Consider the following 19,011-nt stretch of genomic DNA (forward strand, 5'->3'; position numbering starts at 1 on the left):
ACACGTGATAGAGAGGAAAGGACTTCTTTCTGGAGAGGAATGAAAAAGAACTTAAGCAGAACATTGTGTCAACAATATTAAGTCACGAATGATTTAACTTTGTTGGTCTTCGAATATAATGTGCCCGTTTCTGAGTATTTATTCTGCGTGCGAAAGTATGGAAGCAAACGGACATTAGTTACGAAAACTAGTCCCTTAAAATCGTCTGTATCCCCATTGAAACATTGAGACATTGCGGAAACATATAAATCTTTACGGTGACACTTCTGGTTCATGGTTGTCACGCAACAGTTTAGCTTTGCGAGTTGTTTATTAAAAAAAAAAAGAAAAAAAAAAAAAGAGAAATGTTTATTAATTCGTAAACTGGATTGTTTTGGTACTCAGAAGGTAAGAGTACAAAAATAACCCCAGTGCGGGTTAATGAAGAATTCGATGCTAAATTCTTGTTAAAACGTGCATGAAATGATCATGAAATACTGAAAACCTCGTCGTCGACACACTAATATGCTTGTATCGAGCGGGAATAGGATGGCCAAAACTTATGTTTGATTTTTGATTAAGGTATCAGCTTAGTTTCCGTACATTTGTGTCTCAAATTGACGCACGTTTTTGATTCTCTTTTCGCTTTCGTGGTTCGCGGTCACCGGCTATGTCACGCCATTGTTTACAATGCGAATGCCAGATTTTCGACAGGGTGATAAATTCGAGGCCCTGCGGGTCACTTAAAATAATTTACCCAAAGTTTTGTTTTGATGTTATGATTGATAAGTACACAGTGAAGCCATAGAAAGTCATTTTATGATAATCTAAGTTATCGCCCATGGGTAAAATTGCCGGTATTTCAGTTCGAAAATTTGGTTGTTAAAAATTTGCATTTACAGTTGAACCTCTCCACAACGGCCACCTTGGGGACAGAACAGGGGACAGAAGAAAGTGGCCGTTGTAGAGAGGTGGCCGTTATGGGGAGGTAGGGGTGTAATATGACACCTTTTTTTCGGGAAGTACAACATGTTTATTATGGCAGAGGTGAAATACACAATAAAACGTAAATAATGTTTCGAATCAAAATGTTAAAAAGACGAAACGAGCAAGGTTCGCAACATTCGCTATATTATTGTAGACAATTTATGCTTACTGCAGCATATAAATGGAACACAGTCAAAATACGTCTATCATAAAAATGGATACAGAAACGTAATGTTCCGAAGACAAATGTGGATTACTGCATCGGTTTATAAAAAATGTGTTTTTGACAAAAAAGTACTGTACTGGCCGTTGTCGCGAGGGTATTTTGGCAGTTGGGGACGCACTTTGGTGGCCGTTGCCGTTGTAGAGAGGTGGCCGTTGTAGAGAGGTTTAAACAAGAGCTAATGTATGGACTGTACGCCGAGACAGAAAAATGTGGCCGTTATAGAGAGGTGGCCGTTGTGGAGAGGTGGCCGTTAGTGGAGGTTCGACTGTATAGCATGTTGTTCTAGATCTGTTTCGGGCATAAAAGTAACCTAAGTTTTGAATGTTTTTTTCTGTAGAACAGAAGATGAAGACCTAGAAAAGCAATAGATGTTATTTCATGATCCGTGACTGGCTGTGGATTGATACGCGGCCGGCCAAAGTTAAGGAAAATTCCGCCCGACCGGAAGCGAATTTTCAACTCAACTGAACTGAAAATCGTTTTTCGCTTGTTTACGCGTAAGGAAGCCGTATTTGGAAAAACTAACTACAGCCCATTTTGTCTCTTACTAAGGCCTACCTATGAGCAAAATATGAGCTAAATCGATTTTTTGACTTGTGCCACCAAAAGTTGATTTCGGTCGATGTTTGTGGAAAGCCGCTCTTAATTATTATCATTTTTTTTTACTATGCAAACTACTCCAAGTCGAAAATAAATTAACCCTCTACGATTATCGCAATGCCTGTTGTTTAACTTTGCCCTAAATTAAGCATCCAGAGGTTACCCACAGAGTGAAATGGATACCTCCTTTTACGCGGCATGATTGACTTGACCGAAATGTTACGTTATATACCACTAGGTTCTTGTTGCAACTTTTAAAATTTTGGAGTCATGACCATCTTTCTTGCTCTTTTTTAAAGCAACAATGTTTTCATGTATTGAAAGTTTGACCCGAGTCAAGTTCGAATCAGGGTACAACTTTTATTTTTCTCTTTTTTTTCTTCTTCTTATATCTTCTGGTTGTTGTTCTCTTTTATATGACGATGTGCTTGTGGTAAACGGGAAAAATTAACTTTCAGGTTTGCAACATTTTTCGCTTTAATATCGATCATTAGAGCCATTTAACCGCTGTGATTTGCTGCTACTGTGGAAAGATATACGACAACCGTTAGTGTTTATATATTTCCTAGGAAGATTAAGACCGGTAGTTGCATACACCTGAAACAGAGATCCCATTTCCACGACTGAGAAAACGGAACCGCCTGACTCAAGCGCCATCTTGTTGCATCCACAGGACACCCGTTACATAGTAAGATGCTCACACGCGCATCACAAAAAGGAAAAAAAACCATTTACAATTTAAAGTGGTAATATTTAGAATAGATCTGTACCCTTCGCGGCCAAAATGCAGACGGCCATAGGAATTTTTAATTTTCCCAACACGTGGTTTTCACAAGGCATAGTGACTGAAGCTTTAGTTACCAACAACATTGGACAAACATTTTCAGGAAAATTATAGATGGCGAGAATGAATGAGGACTGGTGTTAATTTGCTACCAACAATGAATTCTCGCGATCGCTTTGACGATAATATCTCGTTCATGTTTAACGCTTCAAACATCAGTTGGCACATCATTATGAAAGCAAGAAAACGGAAGAAACGGAACCTGACTCGAACTTGACTCGTGACTCGAACTTGACAAGGGATCGAACTTGACTTGTGCTACGAGCAAAATCGAAGGAACAACAATGGAAAGAAGATAAGAAGATAATTATTATCATTTTTTTTGACTATGCAAACTTCTACAAATCAGTCGAAGTAAATTAAACCTCTATAATGATCGCAATGCCTTTGCCCTAAATTAAGCATCCAGAGGTTACGCACAGAGCGAAATGAATACCTCCTTTTATCTACCCAACCTCGGTCGCTCCAACGAAGCTTACGTTATTTCATTTGCGCGGCATGATTGAATTGTTGTCCAAAATGTTACGTTATAAACCGCTAGGTTCTTGTTGCAACTTTTAAAACTTTGGAGTCATCACCATCTTTCTTGCTCTTTTTTTTTTTAATAGCAACAATGTTTTCATGTATTGAATGTTTGAAAAAGAAAACACAATTAAAATACAATAACTGGCAGGTCTACTATGATCGAGTGAGCTTTTCACACAATACGAATTATTGTAGTTTTTTATATCCATTTATTTCTTTATTGTAATTTTTGTTTTACGTATGATGATTAATTTGTATTAGAAATTTAAACTTAACCTAGTATGCCATTTGATGTTTTTTAATATGTGTTAGTTATTTTAATCATTTAGTGTGAAATACCTGTAAACTAGTTGGTGAGCCTAGCTTGCTGGTCTCACAAGAGCTAAGCGTATTTTCACAATAAACTGCTATCATCATTTTTTTGTCATCAACTGAAGAAACAACAACGGAAAGAAGATAAGAACAAGAAAAAAATTTATAAACGAATACACTCAATGAAACTACCAATATTACTCAAAAGCATTAGGTTTGACGCTGATTTCAAATACACAGGTTGTTTTCTCATCCCCTACCTGATCTGCCTGATCGTGGCTGGAGTGCCAGTTCTTGTTTTGGAGATTGGCTTGGGGCAGTATACGAGTCAAGGAGGAATCACAGCATGGAAAATCTGTCCACTTTTCCAAGGTAAGAATAGCGGCATCGGTTACGACAGTTGTTAGATTTTAGAAGTAGGAAATGTCGAGCGTCTCTGCCTGGTTGTAGTACTTTTAAGTACTTTATGAAATAATTGTTTTAAGATTATCGTAGGCGATTCCGACATAACAAGATGACATTCCTATCCTCTGATTTTCATGATTAGTTTTTAAATTGTTCTTAAGGACATGTAAAGGAACTTCTCAAACTTCACATCTGTTTCTCGTCTATGCCTTGTTTTTTACTCCACCAGGTATTGGCTATGCAGGTATCCTCGTGATGCAGTACATCAACATCTACTACACTGTGATTCTTGGTTGGGCCCTATTTTACATGTTTGCTTCTTTCCAATCAACTCTGCCATGGTCTCGTTGCGGCAATGAATGGAACACGCCAAACTGCGTGGATTACAGTAAGGACCGAAGCCATCTCGGAAAACAAGTCAATGACACGATCCAAAATGTCACTCTTGTTGTTAATAGCACAGCAGCAAATGCATCTAGGTCGGTGTCAGCAAGTCAGGAGTACTGGGAGTAAGTGGTGCCTTAACTGATTAACCTCATTCTTTCTGCTTAACAACATCATTGATTAACATTCCTATTTATAGTTTCAACTTTCTTCATTCTTTAACCCTCTCAGTTAACTTAAAACGTTTTGACCCTATAAGCGTAATTTGATCCCTCAAGAAAACAATTTTCTCAGCGTCACCTTGGCCAGTTGCGTCAAAACTGTTTAGAAGTAGTCGTGATACTTTGCTTCATGAGTTTATTTTGGAGTTGTGTCACGTTGTCAACAAATTGGCAGTCATTTGATCACTTTGCGAAACATTTATTTACGCGAGTTCTTTTCTATACTAGATACAGAGTCTTGCGGATTTCCAATGGTTTGAGCGAGCCAGGAGCAATAAACTGGGACCTAGCTTTGTGCTTGCTGTTGGCTTGGATCATTTGTTATCTATGCGTGTGTAAAGGAGTCAAGTCAAGTGGCAAAGTGAGCTGTTATTTAACGCGCTTTCCATTTTTCCGGTCTGACAGGGGTCTGCATGGCAGGCCATACCAGAAACTTTGTGGCTGGGGGGTGTTTCTTGTCACGTGTTATTCTTAAGAAATCGCTACGACTGGGTTATAACTAATCGTTCTAATGAATGCCTCTACATTACAGCAGCTAATTAAGCTGATTCTGTCACCTAAAATGCAATTTCATTATGATTTTGAAAAACAAAAAGAGGTTTACAACATTAGGGGACAAAAAATGGATGAGGATGGATTGTTTTAACCCTAATATTCGATTAGCTAGCAACTTAAGCAGATAAGAAAAGAGAGCCTCCAAAGTACAAAGTTTGAACGAGATTCGCCATCAAAGAGCAAGGGATTAAAAAGAAAAATATTGGAATCCCATACAAAAGACAAACCCATGACACTCCCCAAACTGGGAGGACTGGTGGCCAGTTACATCCTTTGTACTGTTAAGAGTACTGACCGAGGAAAAATAGATGAATATTAACCTTACACTTTAGAAGCAAAGTCTGGAAAAGGTAGTCAGCGTAGCTACCTTCCTTGCGAGCTTAAAAATATGTGAAAATATTTTAATAGTTATAAGTAGGATTTAAAGTAACCGATTGTTGCCTACACGATATACTGTATTTTTTTTAGGTCGTCTACTTCACTGCGACAGCTCCTTATTTCTTGCTGACGGCCATTTTGATTCGTGGAGTCACTTTACCGGGCGCCGCCGAGGGAATCAAGTTTTATCTCACTCCTGACTGGTCAAGGCTTGCCGATGGCCAGGTAACTCATTTTAGCCTGCATGAAGGCCTGCATGAAGATTTAAACGAACTTTGTGTTTTGACATACAGTTCACGATAATGTATTGGAAAAATTGTACTTATGTCGACCAGCACCGAATGGGCCATTTTTACAATCATTATGGCGTCATTTTATTCCCAAAATCTTTCATTTTTTTATGCGAAGTAGCGCTATTGTGATTTAAAAATTATTTAGATTACACAAAATAAATAAAAAAGGAAAAACGAAATGAATTCTGGTGGTTGTGGTATAACGACGCCAGAGTGAAAATGGCCCATTGGCTACGAAGGCATGTTCCTCATGATTTCTTGAAATGGTTGTTAAACTTCCTACCATTAGAGAAGTCACCGAAGTAAATTGACGAAAAATGTACTTTCATCGAAATAATCATCCCCGTTAGTGTATTTAAATCTTTCTTTTTTCAAAGGTCTGGCTTGATGCTGGTACGCAAGTGTTTTTCTCATATTCCATTGGAGTGGGAACGATGACAGCGCTGGGAAGCTACAACAAATTCAAGAACAATTTTTACAGGTATTTTCACAATTAAGTTTTAAACAATCTTTATTGTGAGCAGCTGTTATTTGAAGCTTTTCTCCTGTCACTATCGACAAAATTACTTAAGAGCATGAAATATACAGTATCCACTAATAACTTGAGTAACTAGTGCACGTAGAGGTACAAGTGCTGTTACCTGCTTTACAGGCAAATTATCGCATACACTTTACAGCTGTAAAATAAGTGAAGTCGGACGTATGACATCTAAATATTGAGATGCCTACAGCATCCATTAAGTATTAGTCCTCTTAAACAATCTTTATTGTGGCAAACTGTTATTTGTAGCTTTTCTCCTGTTATTATCGACAAAATTACTGAAAATTAATGAAATATGCAGTATCCACTTGTAACTTGAGCAACTAGTGCATGTAGAGGTAAAAGTGCTGTTACCTTCTTTGCAAATTATCGCATACACTCTACAGCTGAAAAAGAAGTGAAGTTGGACGTATAACATTTAATTATGTCCACAGCATCCATTCAGTATTAGTCCTCTTATAACCTCCAGCAAACCGACCTTCTATGCTCAGGTCTTTCCAAAACGTCAACCACACGGTTTTCAACTCCACTTCTAGTTTAATAGGTAAAGGAGACAGGGCAAATGATGGCCTTTTCACGCGAAAGTAAAGGATGGAAACCCAAGTGGGAAAAAAAAAATAATAATAATGATAATAATAACTAGAAATACGTGACTCGCAAAACCTCGCAAAGCTGGGGCTGAGTGGAAAGCCCTCTTTACTCGTATTGTAGCATCAAATGAGGAGATTAAAAGGTTTCTGAACATAGCAACTATTTTGATGAGCATGGTCTTTTCGAGGTTCCACAGGCTAGTTTGCGGTTGAAAATCTATTGCTGACGCGACGAAATGTACAACGTGCGTGACGCGCTGTCGTGTTCGATGAATTTATTTTCCACGGAAAATTATTTTACCGCGGCCACAAAACGTGTAATTTCTTCAATGCAATGTTTCACAAAAAAGATGTCTGGAAGAAAGGGAAAAGATTCTGGAGAGATAGTTCTGTATCCAGTGAATATTGATGAACATTGTAGTTGAAATTTGATCCGGCACGCAAACTTTCCCGATGTATGCAAATTTTGCTCTAGACGACGCCAGACAGTCTGACGTCATTCATACTTTGTTTTTCACTGTTGCTAGGCAACAGTGCGGACATCTTCAACGAAATATATATACATACATATAATAAATATATTTTTCGCTCGAATTCGCGCGGCTTAGCTCCGCTCGGGCCGGCTCGCCCCGACAAATTTATTAACCTCGCTATGTTCGGGCCTTCGGCCCTCGCTTCGCAAGGAATAATAATAACAATAATAATAATAATAATAATAATAATAATAATAATAATAATAATAATAATAATAATAATAATAATAATAATAGTATATTTTTTTTCATAAAACAAGTTAAAAGTTGTAATATTTCCTTCTAATTCTAAGTTCTAATTCTTCCTTCTCTGTAGGGATTCCATATTTTTCACATTGTTCAACAGCGGAACAAGTTTTTATGGTGGATTTCTGATTTTTTCTGTGTTGGGTTTCATGGCCAAAAACCAGGGAGTAAAAGTGCAGGATGTGGCTAAGGCAGGTGAGGTGGTGCAAACAAGAACCGTCTTTTCCTTTGTTATTACTGTTGAGGTCCGTTTAATTTTCGCGGTAGGCACCATGAGGTAGGTTTGACTGAAAGACCACAGCATTTATATGTCACACCCCAAGGGTCAGCCACACAGGCTCCTCGAAATACATTGCAACTCGTACAAAAGATACAGCGATATACCACATCACTAATTTTAGTATCCAACTTGACCTTTTCTGATAGAAATTATGAGGGAAAAATGAAACATGATGACCGCGCACATGTTTGTAAGCCACTTTTCGCCATAACCGCCAACTGAAAACCGTTTGTTTTGCTGTACAAACAGCTGAATTTACGAATAGTGCGGCATATACGTAATTGTTTCCCGCGATATTCGAAGAGTGCGTGCAGTTAATGGTGTTTTGTATTTCTAGTGCACGTTTCCCAGCCATGCTGGCATAGAACCTTCGCCTGATATCTTTGATATAGTGCTTTTTACCCAGAAATCTCAAGTCGGCTTGTGACTGTCGGTAATCTTCAGGTTCCCTTATGTAACACACTTTCTGCGTACTAGCTTCTTGCTATTTTTTTTTTAGGTCCGGGACTTGCTTTTGTAGTTTATCCTGAAGCAGTTGCCCAGATGCCTTTAGCTCCGCTGTGGTCTGCGTTGTTTTTCTTTATGTTACTGCTGCTTGGTCTGGACAGTGAGGTAAACAAATGTTACAGCGTTTCTTTGTAACTTTCAAGAGATGTCACTATGCCATGCTCGCAACTGTTTTGCTCTCTTCTTCCCGGTGAATATATCGAAAAAGAAAAAGGTAAAGTCGCACTTCTGCTCTAAACAGGTTTCCCCAACACTGGAACACGGTTTAATGCACGGCGTCTACAACATGAAGTAACTAGGAGTAATATTACTTCCTCCTTTGTTGGGATGCCAGTCCATCACAAGCATTTTGTCACCCGTACCCATTTACACACCGTGACAGAGAGAGTCCATGTCAGCCCCTGCTATGTGAAGTATAAATTATGCACATCAATGGTAACAACTAGGAGGGTTTCTAGCGGTCGATTTAAAACTAGGTGAAGAGGACCCTGGCTTACAGTTTGTGTTAACTGTTATCGGCAGTGGTATGCGTCTATTTAATATTTTCCAAGTCCACACTGCAAATCATGGTAATTACACAACATAAAAGTAAATAAACAAACACAAAAGTGAAATGGTCTTTTCCTTTCAATTGATTCTCCAAGGCTATGTAATTCTAAAACGCAACCGGACAAACATTGCGGTCAGTATTAGTTTTACTTTGTAACTCCTTGTTCCTAATGAAACAGGCATTTCGTTACATATCATGACAACTCAATGGATATAACGCTTAGTTCCGCTTCATTTTCTCAGTAATAGTCATCCAACTATTAAATTCACAGTATTAAAATATTAGATACAACTGTTGCATCAAATAATTACACTACAGTATAATTATAAATTGAAGAGAAAGAAAGGATTACTCAACTTAAAAGGTTGTAAAATACATTACGTTATTTCGGAAAAAAAAGGAGGAAAGATTACATGGCTTAAGGAGGTATGCATAACTAAGGGTGTCTAATTATATTTTCATGACACTTCACGACAACAAGGAACTTATAGGGCTCATTGTTGTTAATTAGCACCAGTAACTAACAATTTATAATCTTTATCCAGTTTGTAGGCATCGAAGGCGTTGTGACGGCCATTGTTGATTTGTTTCCACAACACCTGAGGCGTGGTTACCGTAAGGAACTTTTCACAGCATTTGTGTGTGCCATCTGGTTCCTGATTGGATTGTCCATGGTCACTGAGGTAGAATCATCCTCACTATTATTTTTGGCTTAAGCTTTACTTTTTACGCTTTATCCAAGGGCCAAATTAATTATTGATTTTTTTCTTTAGTGACACTTTAGTTAACCTAACCAGACATTTAGGAATTGGTTCATGCTTAGCGTGCGTATATCGAGTTATGGATGCACGCAGGACGTTTGGAGAGCACGAGAGAAGCGTAAGAGTTGCTCGAGGCGTAGCCGAGAGCAACTCTAGCTTTTTGAGTGCTCGCCAGACTTCCCACGGCATCCATAACTAGATACACGCACAGCTAAAAGCATGAACTAATTCTTTTATGACATAGTGACAACAAGGTATCGAAAAGTGGTACGCGGAAAACAGGTTTTATTTGTGATTGATTAAAAAATTCTCTCAATGCGCTGTACCGAAAAACAAAGGTTCTTATCAGCTGTTTACAAACACGACACAATCGTATGGTCGAACGAGAAAATGTCATCTGAAATTGTCAATGGAAATTTGCTTCTTTGAATTAGTTTTACAAACTGAAACTAAGCAACGGAAACCCGAGATTGTCTGCAAGTTGCACACGTCATTTTATGGACGCACGGCCGTGCGTATGTTGAGAAATGTACCATAATGACGCCAATAGGAATTAGGTAGGGTAGCACGCGCACTATGTTACAAAAATAAATAAGACCAACGCTGAAAGCGCTTGAACATCGTTTGCAATAAATACATGCTACATGACTGACACTACCAGGAATGTAGCCGGCATTCGTGAAAGCACGTCCAATGTCAGTTCAACTGCCAAAGGCATGACCCTCTGGTGGGTATGAGGGCATCCTGTCCTTGAAAATTGTTTGAAATTTTGTTTTTAAAGTCTTAACGGTGTATGATTGATTTTCGGTGCTCGTGGTTTAGGGTGGAATGTACCTCTTCCAGTTGTTTGACACTTACTCTGGCAGTGGATCAGTTCTTTTGTTGGTGGTCATGTGCGAAAGTCTAGTCATAGGATGGCTGTACGGTAACAAATCAACTATTTTAGTCAAATTTGTTTCACCCTGTGAAAGAGACAGTTGTTAATTAATGAGCTAAAACATGCTTTGATTAACTAGCATTCTGAATGCAAACAGCACGAGTAGGTTGGGCCCTCCATAGATGTTCCAACCATTGACTTACAGGGATAATCGATCTAAGTAGACCTAAGTACGTTAATGGTTTTCCGTGCTCACCGTCTGTTTTCCAAACAGCAGAATATCTACGGATTCTCACATGACAAAAATGGAGGTCTACATGGACAACCTTTACTTTTGTTATTACGGAACTGTTACATCTTTTATCAAATCACGCTTGAACACTTATCAATGACATGTCCACTTCTGCTTTTCTAAACGTGTTTCAAACAGGTCGGCATCGTTTCTATGATTGCATGGAACGTATGTTGGGATTTCGTATCAACCCTTGGATTGGCTGGTGTTGGTGTTTCTTCGCCCCAATATTTTGCTCGGTAAGTTAATAGATTACACTCATGTATTTTTTATGTTTGCATGGTTGGACTACTAAATTACCAAATGCCACGATGTACCTTTTCAACTTCCTGTGAAAGAGGTGATTCCTTTGTTTCACTTTGAATCTTGGCGACAAGATACCTGGCGATAATCATTTGTGTAGCCCAAATGCTATGTGCTAATTTGCGACATGTACATTTTGTAGTTTATCTTCATCTTTAACCTCGTGACGTATTCTCCGCTCACCTATGGTGCATACGTGTATCCAGGATGGGGCGTGGCGATTGGCTGGCTGTTGACAGTATCATCATTATTGTTCATTCCTGTTGTGATGATATACAAACTGACGACCACTACTGGAACTATCAGAGAGGTATGTATTATCCAAGCAAAGGGTAGCCTACTCTAGAAAAGCCTGGGATGAAATATTACCAGTGAGCAAGTACTGTACCCTAGTATTTTCCATTGATTGTGAGGAACGTCTAGGTGTACCAAGGAAACAGGCTGCGTTGTACCTAAAAGTACAAAAGCTACGGGCTTTATTGTTCGAAGGATTTTGTTGGTAGATGAAATTTCATAAGTCGTCTTCATTTTCACTTAAGTCATTTTGAGTAGACAGGAAAATCGAAAAACGGCAATTTAAAATATGATTGACCGAAGATGATGGGATTGTTGCATGATTACTCTTTTGTTCACCGCTCTGGTAAAATTTGTAAAATTGCCATTGTTGAAACCCAACCAACATTCTAATTTTTGTTTTGTTTTTCAGCGCTTGAACAAGTTGATAATTCCTGACTTGGAGGAGAAGAGAGGCGATGAAACGAGCAGTCTTATCAGCTATACAAGACCAGATTTGACAGGTACTCATTAAAGTGGATTACCATAGCAAACAAATAATTCTAGAATGACGAGAGGAACGAAATCAACTCAATTCTTGAAAGAAACAACTTGTGATCTGTTCAAGCGCATTTTGGAAACAAAAATGCAAGAACTTGAAAAACATTAGCCTAATATTTTTCAAGTTTCAATCGAAACCGGCCTACCCTGCCTTTTGCCAGAGGCATTAATCGACAGTTTTATTGTACTGGGGTGATAATTTTTAACAAACTTGACAATTATTTTGCTGTTTCTGCTGACATTCAAACATTTTGGGTTTTGAAATGACAGCAAATCTTCGTGATACTTCCCCTTTAATGAGGTATGATGGACAGTTGCAAAGGTTGGTTTGTGATTGGTCCATTTAAGAACAATCAACAAGACAGTTTTTGCAACAGAACTACAAGGTATTTTATTGAAAAAAATCCTTAAAATGGCATGATGGGACGTGTTGCTGTAGTCTTACTGACCAGCGACTGTGACAAACATTCACACACTTCCAACTATTTTTAGGATTCGCAGCAAGAGAAAAAAAGCCGAAATTTCTAAATTAAATCGGAATGGATTGGTTACCGCACGACACGCCAACTACTTAGTTTTTTTGTCGACACTCACATATACTTCCATTCGAAAAAAATATTTCTTACCTCTTGGGAATAGCTATTTTGTGTAGCGTTCCTAAAAGAACGAACAGCTTCCAGCACTTGCTCTTCATTAATATCGTCAACGATTTGACTATGTGTCCTCTTCGAAATTTTGAGTAACTGTCGACCTTCCAGTTGAGAATTGATTTCGCTTTAGAAGCTTGTACTTATTTACATAAGACGGCAAACCGGTATCCCCTACTGTAACAAATTAATATTCATGAATGGAAATAATGCTTGCAAGGGATGTAGACTATCCCTGCAAAAACAATGTATCTTTATAAATGGTAGAGACAAGGGATGGGGGTAACCCTTATGTTATTTAGGAAGGTGGGGTACCCCTAAAAAAATTTGGCACGTATCACGTCATCAATGCCGCCACCCCTGAGTCTAAAGTCATTGAGATGATAACGTCACACGGATTAAGAAAACAGAAAAACACGCAAAAATTTTAAAAAAATTTCTTTAATATTAACGGAAGGAAAAAAATATTTCACGAGTCTGTGGCTTACACTTCAGCAATTCGGTCTATGACATTCTGGGAACCATACGGGAAAGTCTTGAGCGTGGTGGTGGCATTAATTGTTAAACTTTCCTCTTGTTATTTCTGTGTTTCAAGCAGCTTTGCCCCTCGTGCCGGTCTCTGTTGTAATTCCGACTAAATGATTTTTGGCTATACAGGCAAAGATGTCCCATACCCTAAGGCATGTGTACTAAACGTTGCCTCAACTCTAGCTGAGCATGACCAACTAAGCCAATTGCTACATGGATGAGTCACTCATCAGAATGCTCCATGCAATCAACATAAGTGGTGCGTGAGCAGTAGTTACTCATGAGGAAGAGTAACTCACGAGCCTGCTCATGAGTCACCCAAGGCTATGAGCACACATACGGATACCTTTTGGAAATGCACATGCATTAGTTACTCATGAGCAGCAGTTACTCGTGACCCTGCTCATGAGTTACTCATGGCTATGAGCACGCATACGGCAACCTTTTGGACATGCGCATGCGTTATTTACTCATGAGTAAGAGTAACTCATGAGTTTGCTCATGAGTTACTCATTTTATGAGCACATAAAAAACAAAGCAAGAAAAATAAAGCACATTCGTTTTAGAAGTGGCAGGAATAATAGACGCGTAATCAACATTCTAATTTTTGTTTTGCAGCGCTTGAACAAGTTGATAATTCCTGACTTGGAGGAGAAGAGAGGCGATGATGAGGCCTTGTGAATTGTCTCCAAATCACTGCTAGATTTTTTAATTTATGATTCTTAACGAGAGTTCAGTTGTATGAAGCCGAAACACGATCAAGGTAAACCAGGGTTAGTGTAAACTTTGATTCCAGCTTAACTACTAATCAATGAAGAATTTTCCGAGATTTTGTCCATCAGACTTTTCTTACTTTTAGCTTAAAAGTAGCATTAATAAACATTTTCAGAGGGTAATATGGAAACCTCGGTAAACTTTTAGTCATGGATGAGGACAACCGGCCCAGACAGTTCGCTTTCCCTTCTTTTTTTCTCTCTTTTAATAACTTTTTTGAATGTTAACTTGGATACGTCAATACAAGACAGACGATACACTACATGGCAACACATCATAAATAACTAAATAAACAAATAAATAAATAAATAAATAAGTAAATAAACAAATAATAAATAAGGAAAGAAAGACATAGATAAATACACAGATCACAAAACAAATAAATAACTCAGAATTTGTACAAATGTTTTTCCAATGCAATATGATATATACAATAATTACTGGAGAAGTCTATCAATGTCCTGTAATTTGTAATGTACTTGAAAATTGCTCTGGAAGTCTTTTATTATCAGTTGTTTGTCATATACTTTATTTACTATTGTGTAATAACTAAAATAAATAATAAAGTGATTTTCTACACCTTTTGATGAATATATTTTCATTAACACCAAAATAAACTTCACTTGCGCGAAAGAAACCTTCAAGAACAGCATTTGCATATGAAAACATCCAACAGCATCAATAGACAAACGATAGCTCCTTTTGACATTCATTTTCAGGAAATGCATGTTTATTAAGCGAAAGAAAGGTCATCAACGCAAATAGACAACCAATTGCATCATTCGACAATCACTTTTTCTAGAAATAAATTCATTAACGCGATTTGCATAAGCACTTACAATCTATTTCATCTTTACACAACCATTTCCAAGAAAGTGACATTCTTTAGTGCAAAAAGACAAGAATTAGTGTTACATAACATTGAACTATTGGAAAAGAAAATTCAAATTCGCTGTGGGAGTTATCCTTCAATTTCGTCACCGCTATTTAGACATCGTGGTAAATACGTTTAGATAAAATGATACCACTGTCCACATTAATCTGCCGTGATGGTACCAATATTCCCTTTAAAAGCAGCAATTATAGCAGACATCAGCCGTCCTGAGGTACGGGAACAGATGACTATTATAAACCTGTGAAGGCAAACTCGGTGACTCAGAAATAGAACTGAGAGTTACTCAGGCGAACTTGTGCAAAGTGTGCTCTGAGGCGACTTACATAAGTTGCTGATTTGAATCTGATTCTGCGTTTCAGGAAAGTTATCATGAGCTAGCCGCTGAAAATAACCTAACGCATTCACCTTCTCACTTTCACGACCAACTCCAGAGGAAAGCAAAAATGCCTTTTTGGGGGAGGCGCACTTTTGTAAGTTGCCAACCTTGTAAAAACAGTTCAGGGCTAATAGGAGAGGCGCACGAACAATCCATTAAGCTAACCAAAAACGTTTTTTTAAAGTTTAAAGGCAGGCGCACTTTTGCAAATTTCCAACCTTGTGAAAACAAGTCAGGGGTGACGGAAGGGGTGCGCAAACAAACTATTTCGCCTACAAAAACCCTGTTTTAAAGCTCAAAGGCAGGGGTACTTTTGCAAAGTGTGCTCTGAGGCGACTTACATAAGTTGCTGATTTGAAGCTGATTCTGCGTTTCAGGAAAGTTGTCATGCGCTAGCCGCTGAAAATAACACCTAACGCATTTACCTTCTCACTTTCACGGCCAACTCCAGAGAAAAGAAAAAAATGCCTTTTTGCAGCTTCTCTTTAAATCATTAAATTTGCGCATCCTTCTCTTGTCTACGACCATACCACAGGGAAAGAACAGGTTCTCGTCCGATCACCGAAGTTAAGCCCTGCCAGGCGTGGTTAGTACTTGGATGGGTGACCGTCTTGGAATACCACGTGTTGTAGGCTTTGTTTTGACGTTTTTGCGAGCAACCAAAACATTTTCCTTTGGCCAACCGTGTAAAAACAGTTACGGGCTATCAGAAGAGGAGCGCGAACAAACCATTAAGTGCCCCCAAACCGTTTTTTAAAGCTCAAGGGCAGGCGCACTTTTACAAGTTGCCAAACCTGAAAAACAGTTCAGGGCTAACAGGAGAGGCGCGCGAACAAACCATTAAGCCCACCAAAAACGTTTTTTTTAAAGTTTAAAGGCAGGCGCACTTTTGCAAATTGCCAACCTTGTGAAAACAAGTCAGGGGTAACTGAAGAGCTGCGCGAACAAACTATTTAGGCCACAAAAACCCTGTTTTAAAGCTCAAAGGCAGGTGCACTTTTCCAAAGTGTGGTCTGAGGCAACTGACATAAGTTGCTGATTTGAAGCTCATTCTGCGTTTCAGGAAAGTTGTCATGCGCTAGCCGCTGAAAATAACCTAACGCATTCACCTTCTCACTTTCACGACCCACTCCAGAGGAAAGCAAAAATGACTTTTTGCAGCTTTCCTATAAATCATTAAATTTGCACCTTTCTCTTGTCTACGACCATACCACAGGGAAAGCACAGGTTCTCGTCCGATCACCGAAGTTAAGCCCTGTCGGGCGTGGTTAGTACTTGGATGGGTAACCGCCTGGGAATACCACGTGTTGTAGGCTTTGTTTTTACGTTTTTGAGAGCAAGGAAAACATTTTCCTTTTGCCAACGTTGTAAAAACAGTTCAGAGCTAATAGAAGAGGCGAGCGAAGAAACCATTTAGCCTACCAAAAACGTTTATTTAAAGTTTAAAGGCAGGGGCACTTTTGCAAATTGCCAACCTTGTGAAAACAATTCAGGGGTGACGGAAGAGGTGTGCGAACAAACCATTTTTTGTTAAGAACTGTACTAGACGTTTAAGCGGCTCTTAGTTTACACATGTAATTAAGAGAGAATACAAGTTTAATTCAGGAGCAAACTAACAACGATAGAACCAAATGTTAGGCATCAATTCATTGTTCACCTGCCCTGTGAAGCTTCCTTCACACGAACACAGATCGATAAAAATAGCAAACGTTGGATCCAAAGAAGGAACTTGCAGTGTAATTTCTTCCACTGCTCCTTTCTTCCATTAAAAGGACACCGTCATTCTCGGTTATCGTTTGTTGTAAGTACTGAAGTAGCGAGGTGAAAGCACTTGGTCACCATGATTGATTTCAGTTTCTCAACGAAACTAAAATCAATCCGATCCAAGTTTTTAGCTTTTTACACAAATAATATTTTGCTGTATCTTGTAGGAGACAAGAAATTTAACCTTGAGGAATTTCCTATCTAGCTGCAGCACTTGATTTCCATGTATTTTTGTTATAAACAACCCGGCTTAAAGGGTCACAAAAACAAAGAACATAAAGAACACAAAATGAAGAAACCAACACAATGTAGAAAGGCGCGCTCAGCCAATCAGGAGCGAGTATTTTCGCAGCTCGACCAATCAGGAATAAGTAATTTTTCCCTCGGTGAAAGGAAAATTACGAAACAAATGCCCTCTGTTACAACAAATAAGCATTCAGCAATTTTGCCCTCTGTGCTGCATTGTTATTGTTGATGAGCAGTTTGCTGCACATGCACTAAATATATATATATATAACTGCAGAATGGATGAGGAGCTTGTAAGGTTCATACAATAAGCATACTTCTATAAATGCTATTAGAAAAAGGAATTGTGGAGCTCCGATTTTAGGCTTGGCTAAATATATATTTATTATTTCCTTCTTCACGGACAGAACTGAATACGGAACATACAGTTTAAGTTTGGGGTGGTCTTCAGTACCCGAGAGAGTACTCTTATGATCTGTTCGGGGAACGCTTTTGGGAACTCACATTCATTGCCCTTTCTCCAGCAGTGTTGAACAACAAATCAAAACTTTGCCCGGGCTTCCTCTTCAGTTGCAGTCAAGATTTGTCACAACATTAATTGGGATCGCGATTGATAAAATAAGCACCAACTTTTCATGCCATAGTAACGTAGTTGCTCCGGTTTTCGCCTGCAATCGGTCCTTCATCCTCTTTGAGAATGGGTTGCTGTTAGTGCGAAGCGAAAATTTCTGTAGATTGCAGTTCAAAGTTTCAAATCTTATCCAACTTCTCTTACCAGTATGCGGGGTCAGCGCTGCAGATTTCCAACTTTTCTGTTGGTTCATAAAGGCGTCCGTCATATTTTCATCCAACAATCAGATCTTAAGCACGAGATCAAGTGAAAATGAATTGATAACAGCGAGTCTGTGTTCCATGTCGCCTTCTTTAACTGTGAGATATAATTGTCAATCTATAACAGTTGAAATGTTTGATTTTTCTGTTTTTCTTTCTTTTTGAGCCATAATTGTAGCAGGACATTCAATCGTGAGTCTTGAGGGGAAACCTGATTTTTCTTAAGCATCGTGATCTCTTTTAGGTTTTGGATCAGTCTATTAATATTCAAAAAGCGTGCTAACTGGTCAAACATTCAAAATTATTATTTTGATAAATATAGTGGAATTGAATTGTTAATGAAATGGGATTTTTACGGTGGCCCGCAAATAAGAAAAGCAAAATGCAAACAAAAAGCAAAAACGAAAATAAAAAAACGGAAGTAAAAAAGCAAAACGGAAGTAAACAGGAAAATCGCGTAGGGACTGAGCTCTAGGCCATCCGCGCCATTCTGTTCGCAAGCCACCGTGTAGCAGTTGCCGTGTGGAGCGAAGTATCTAGTGGAAAATAATTTGAGAAATCTACAGAGCAAACGTGCTCTGCCCAAGCCACACACCAATTACCTGAAACAAAGTTTTTGTTATAGCGGGGCCTGTTTATGGAATAATTTGTCCCAAGAATTAAAGGATGCCAGCTCTGTTGGGCATTTTAAACGAAAGATCACTAAAATGACGATTGCCGTATGTTTAAGTAACGTTTAAAGTGACTTTAAGAGACAAACCTATACCAGCATCCCAGGACGTTTTCCGTAAGGGTTCACTAGAACCTACTGTACCTGAAGAACCACATCGCTCGGTGCGGCTACGGAGACGACCTAGAAGATATCTTAAAGAAGGCTGATCCAGAAGGAATGCAATCCATCAGTCTTACCGCCCCGTCCCCTCTGGG

General features: G+C 38.7%; 1 protein-coding gene, 1 non-coding gene and 1 pseudogene across 3 annotated transcripts in view; all 3 read left to right on the forward strand.

Moving 5' to 3' along the window:
• Positions 1-14,557, forward strand: part of LOC146455297 (sodium- and chloride-dependent GABA transporter 2-like) — a 17,784-nt gene extending 3,227 nt beyond the window's left edge. The window contains exons 3-15 of one of the 2 annotated variants that reach the window (XM_085094387.1): positions 3,714-3,845; positions 4,108-4,387; positions 4,712-4,844; positions 5,507-5,641; positions 6,087-6,190; positions 7,690-7,814; positions 8,399-8,511; positions 9,502-9,639; positions 10,540-10,642; positions 11,025-11,125; positions 11,332-11,499; positions 11,896-11,986; positions 13,817-14,557. In XM_085094387.1, the coding sequence (XP_084950513.1) occupies positions 3,714-3,845; positions 4,108-4,387; positions 4,712-4,844; positions 5,507-5,641; positions 6,087-6,190; positions 7,690-7,814; positions 8,399-8,511; positions 9,502-9,639; positions 10,540-10,642; positions 11,025-11,125; positions 11,332-11,499; positions 11,896-11,986; positions 13,817-13,842 (1,649 nt within the window). In that variant the 3' untranslated portion in view covers positions 13,843-14,557. The remainder of the gene's footprint in view (positions 1-3,713; positions 3,846-4,107; positions 4,388-4,711; positions 4,845-5,506; positions 5,642-6,086; positions 6,191-7,689; positions 7,815-8,398; positions 8,512-9,501; positions 9,640-10,539; positions 10,643-11,024; positions 11,126-11,331; positions 11,500-11,895; positions 11,987-13,816) is intronic. The other variant, XM_085094388.1, reaches the window with a different exon arrangement.
• Positions 14,558-15,759: 1,202 nt separating this feature from the next.
• On the forward strand, positions 15,760-15,878 carry LOC146455298 (5S ribosomal RNA; annotated as a pseudogene).
• Positions 15,879-16,440: 562 nt separating this feature from the next.
• Positions 16,441-16,559, forward strand: LOC146455299 (5S ribosomal RNA). Its single transcript, XR_014859057.1, has one exon. It is a non-coding gene; the product is annotated as a 5S ribosomal RNA (ribosomal RNA).
• The last annotated feature ends 2,452 nt before the right edge of the window (positions 16,560-19,011 follow it).

Source organism: Pavona decussata, unplaced genomic scaffold (genome assembly GCF_977016875.1).
Source record: "Pavona decussata unplaced genomic scaffold, jaPavDecu1.1 SCAFFOLD_280, whole genome shotgun sequence".
NCBI classification, from domain to species: domain Eukaryota; kingdom Metazoa; phylum Cnidaria; class Anthozoa; order Scleractinia; family Agariciidae; genus Pavona; species Pavona decussata.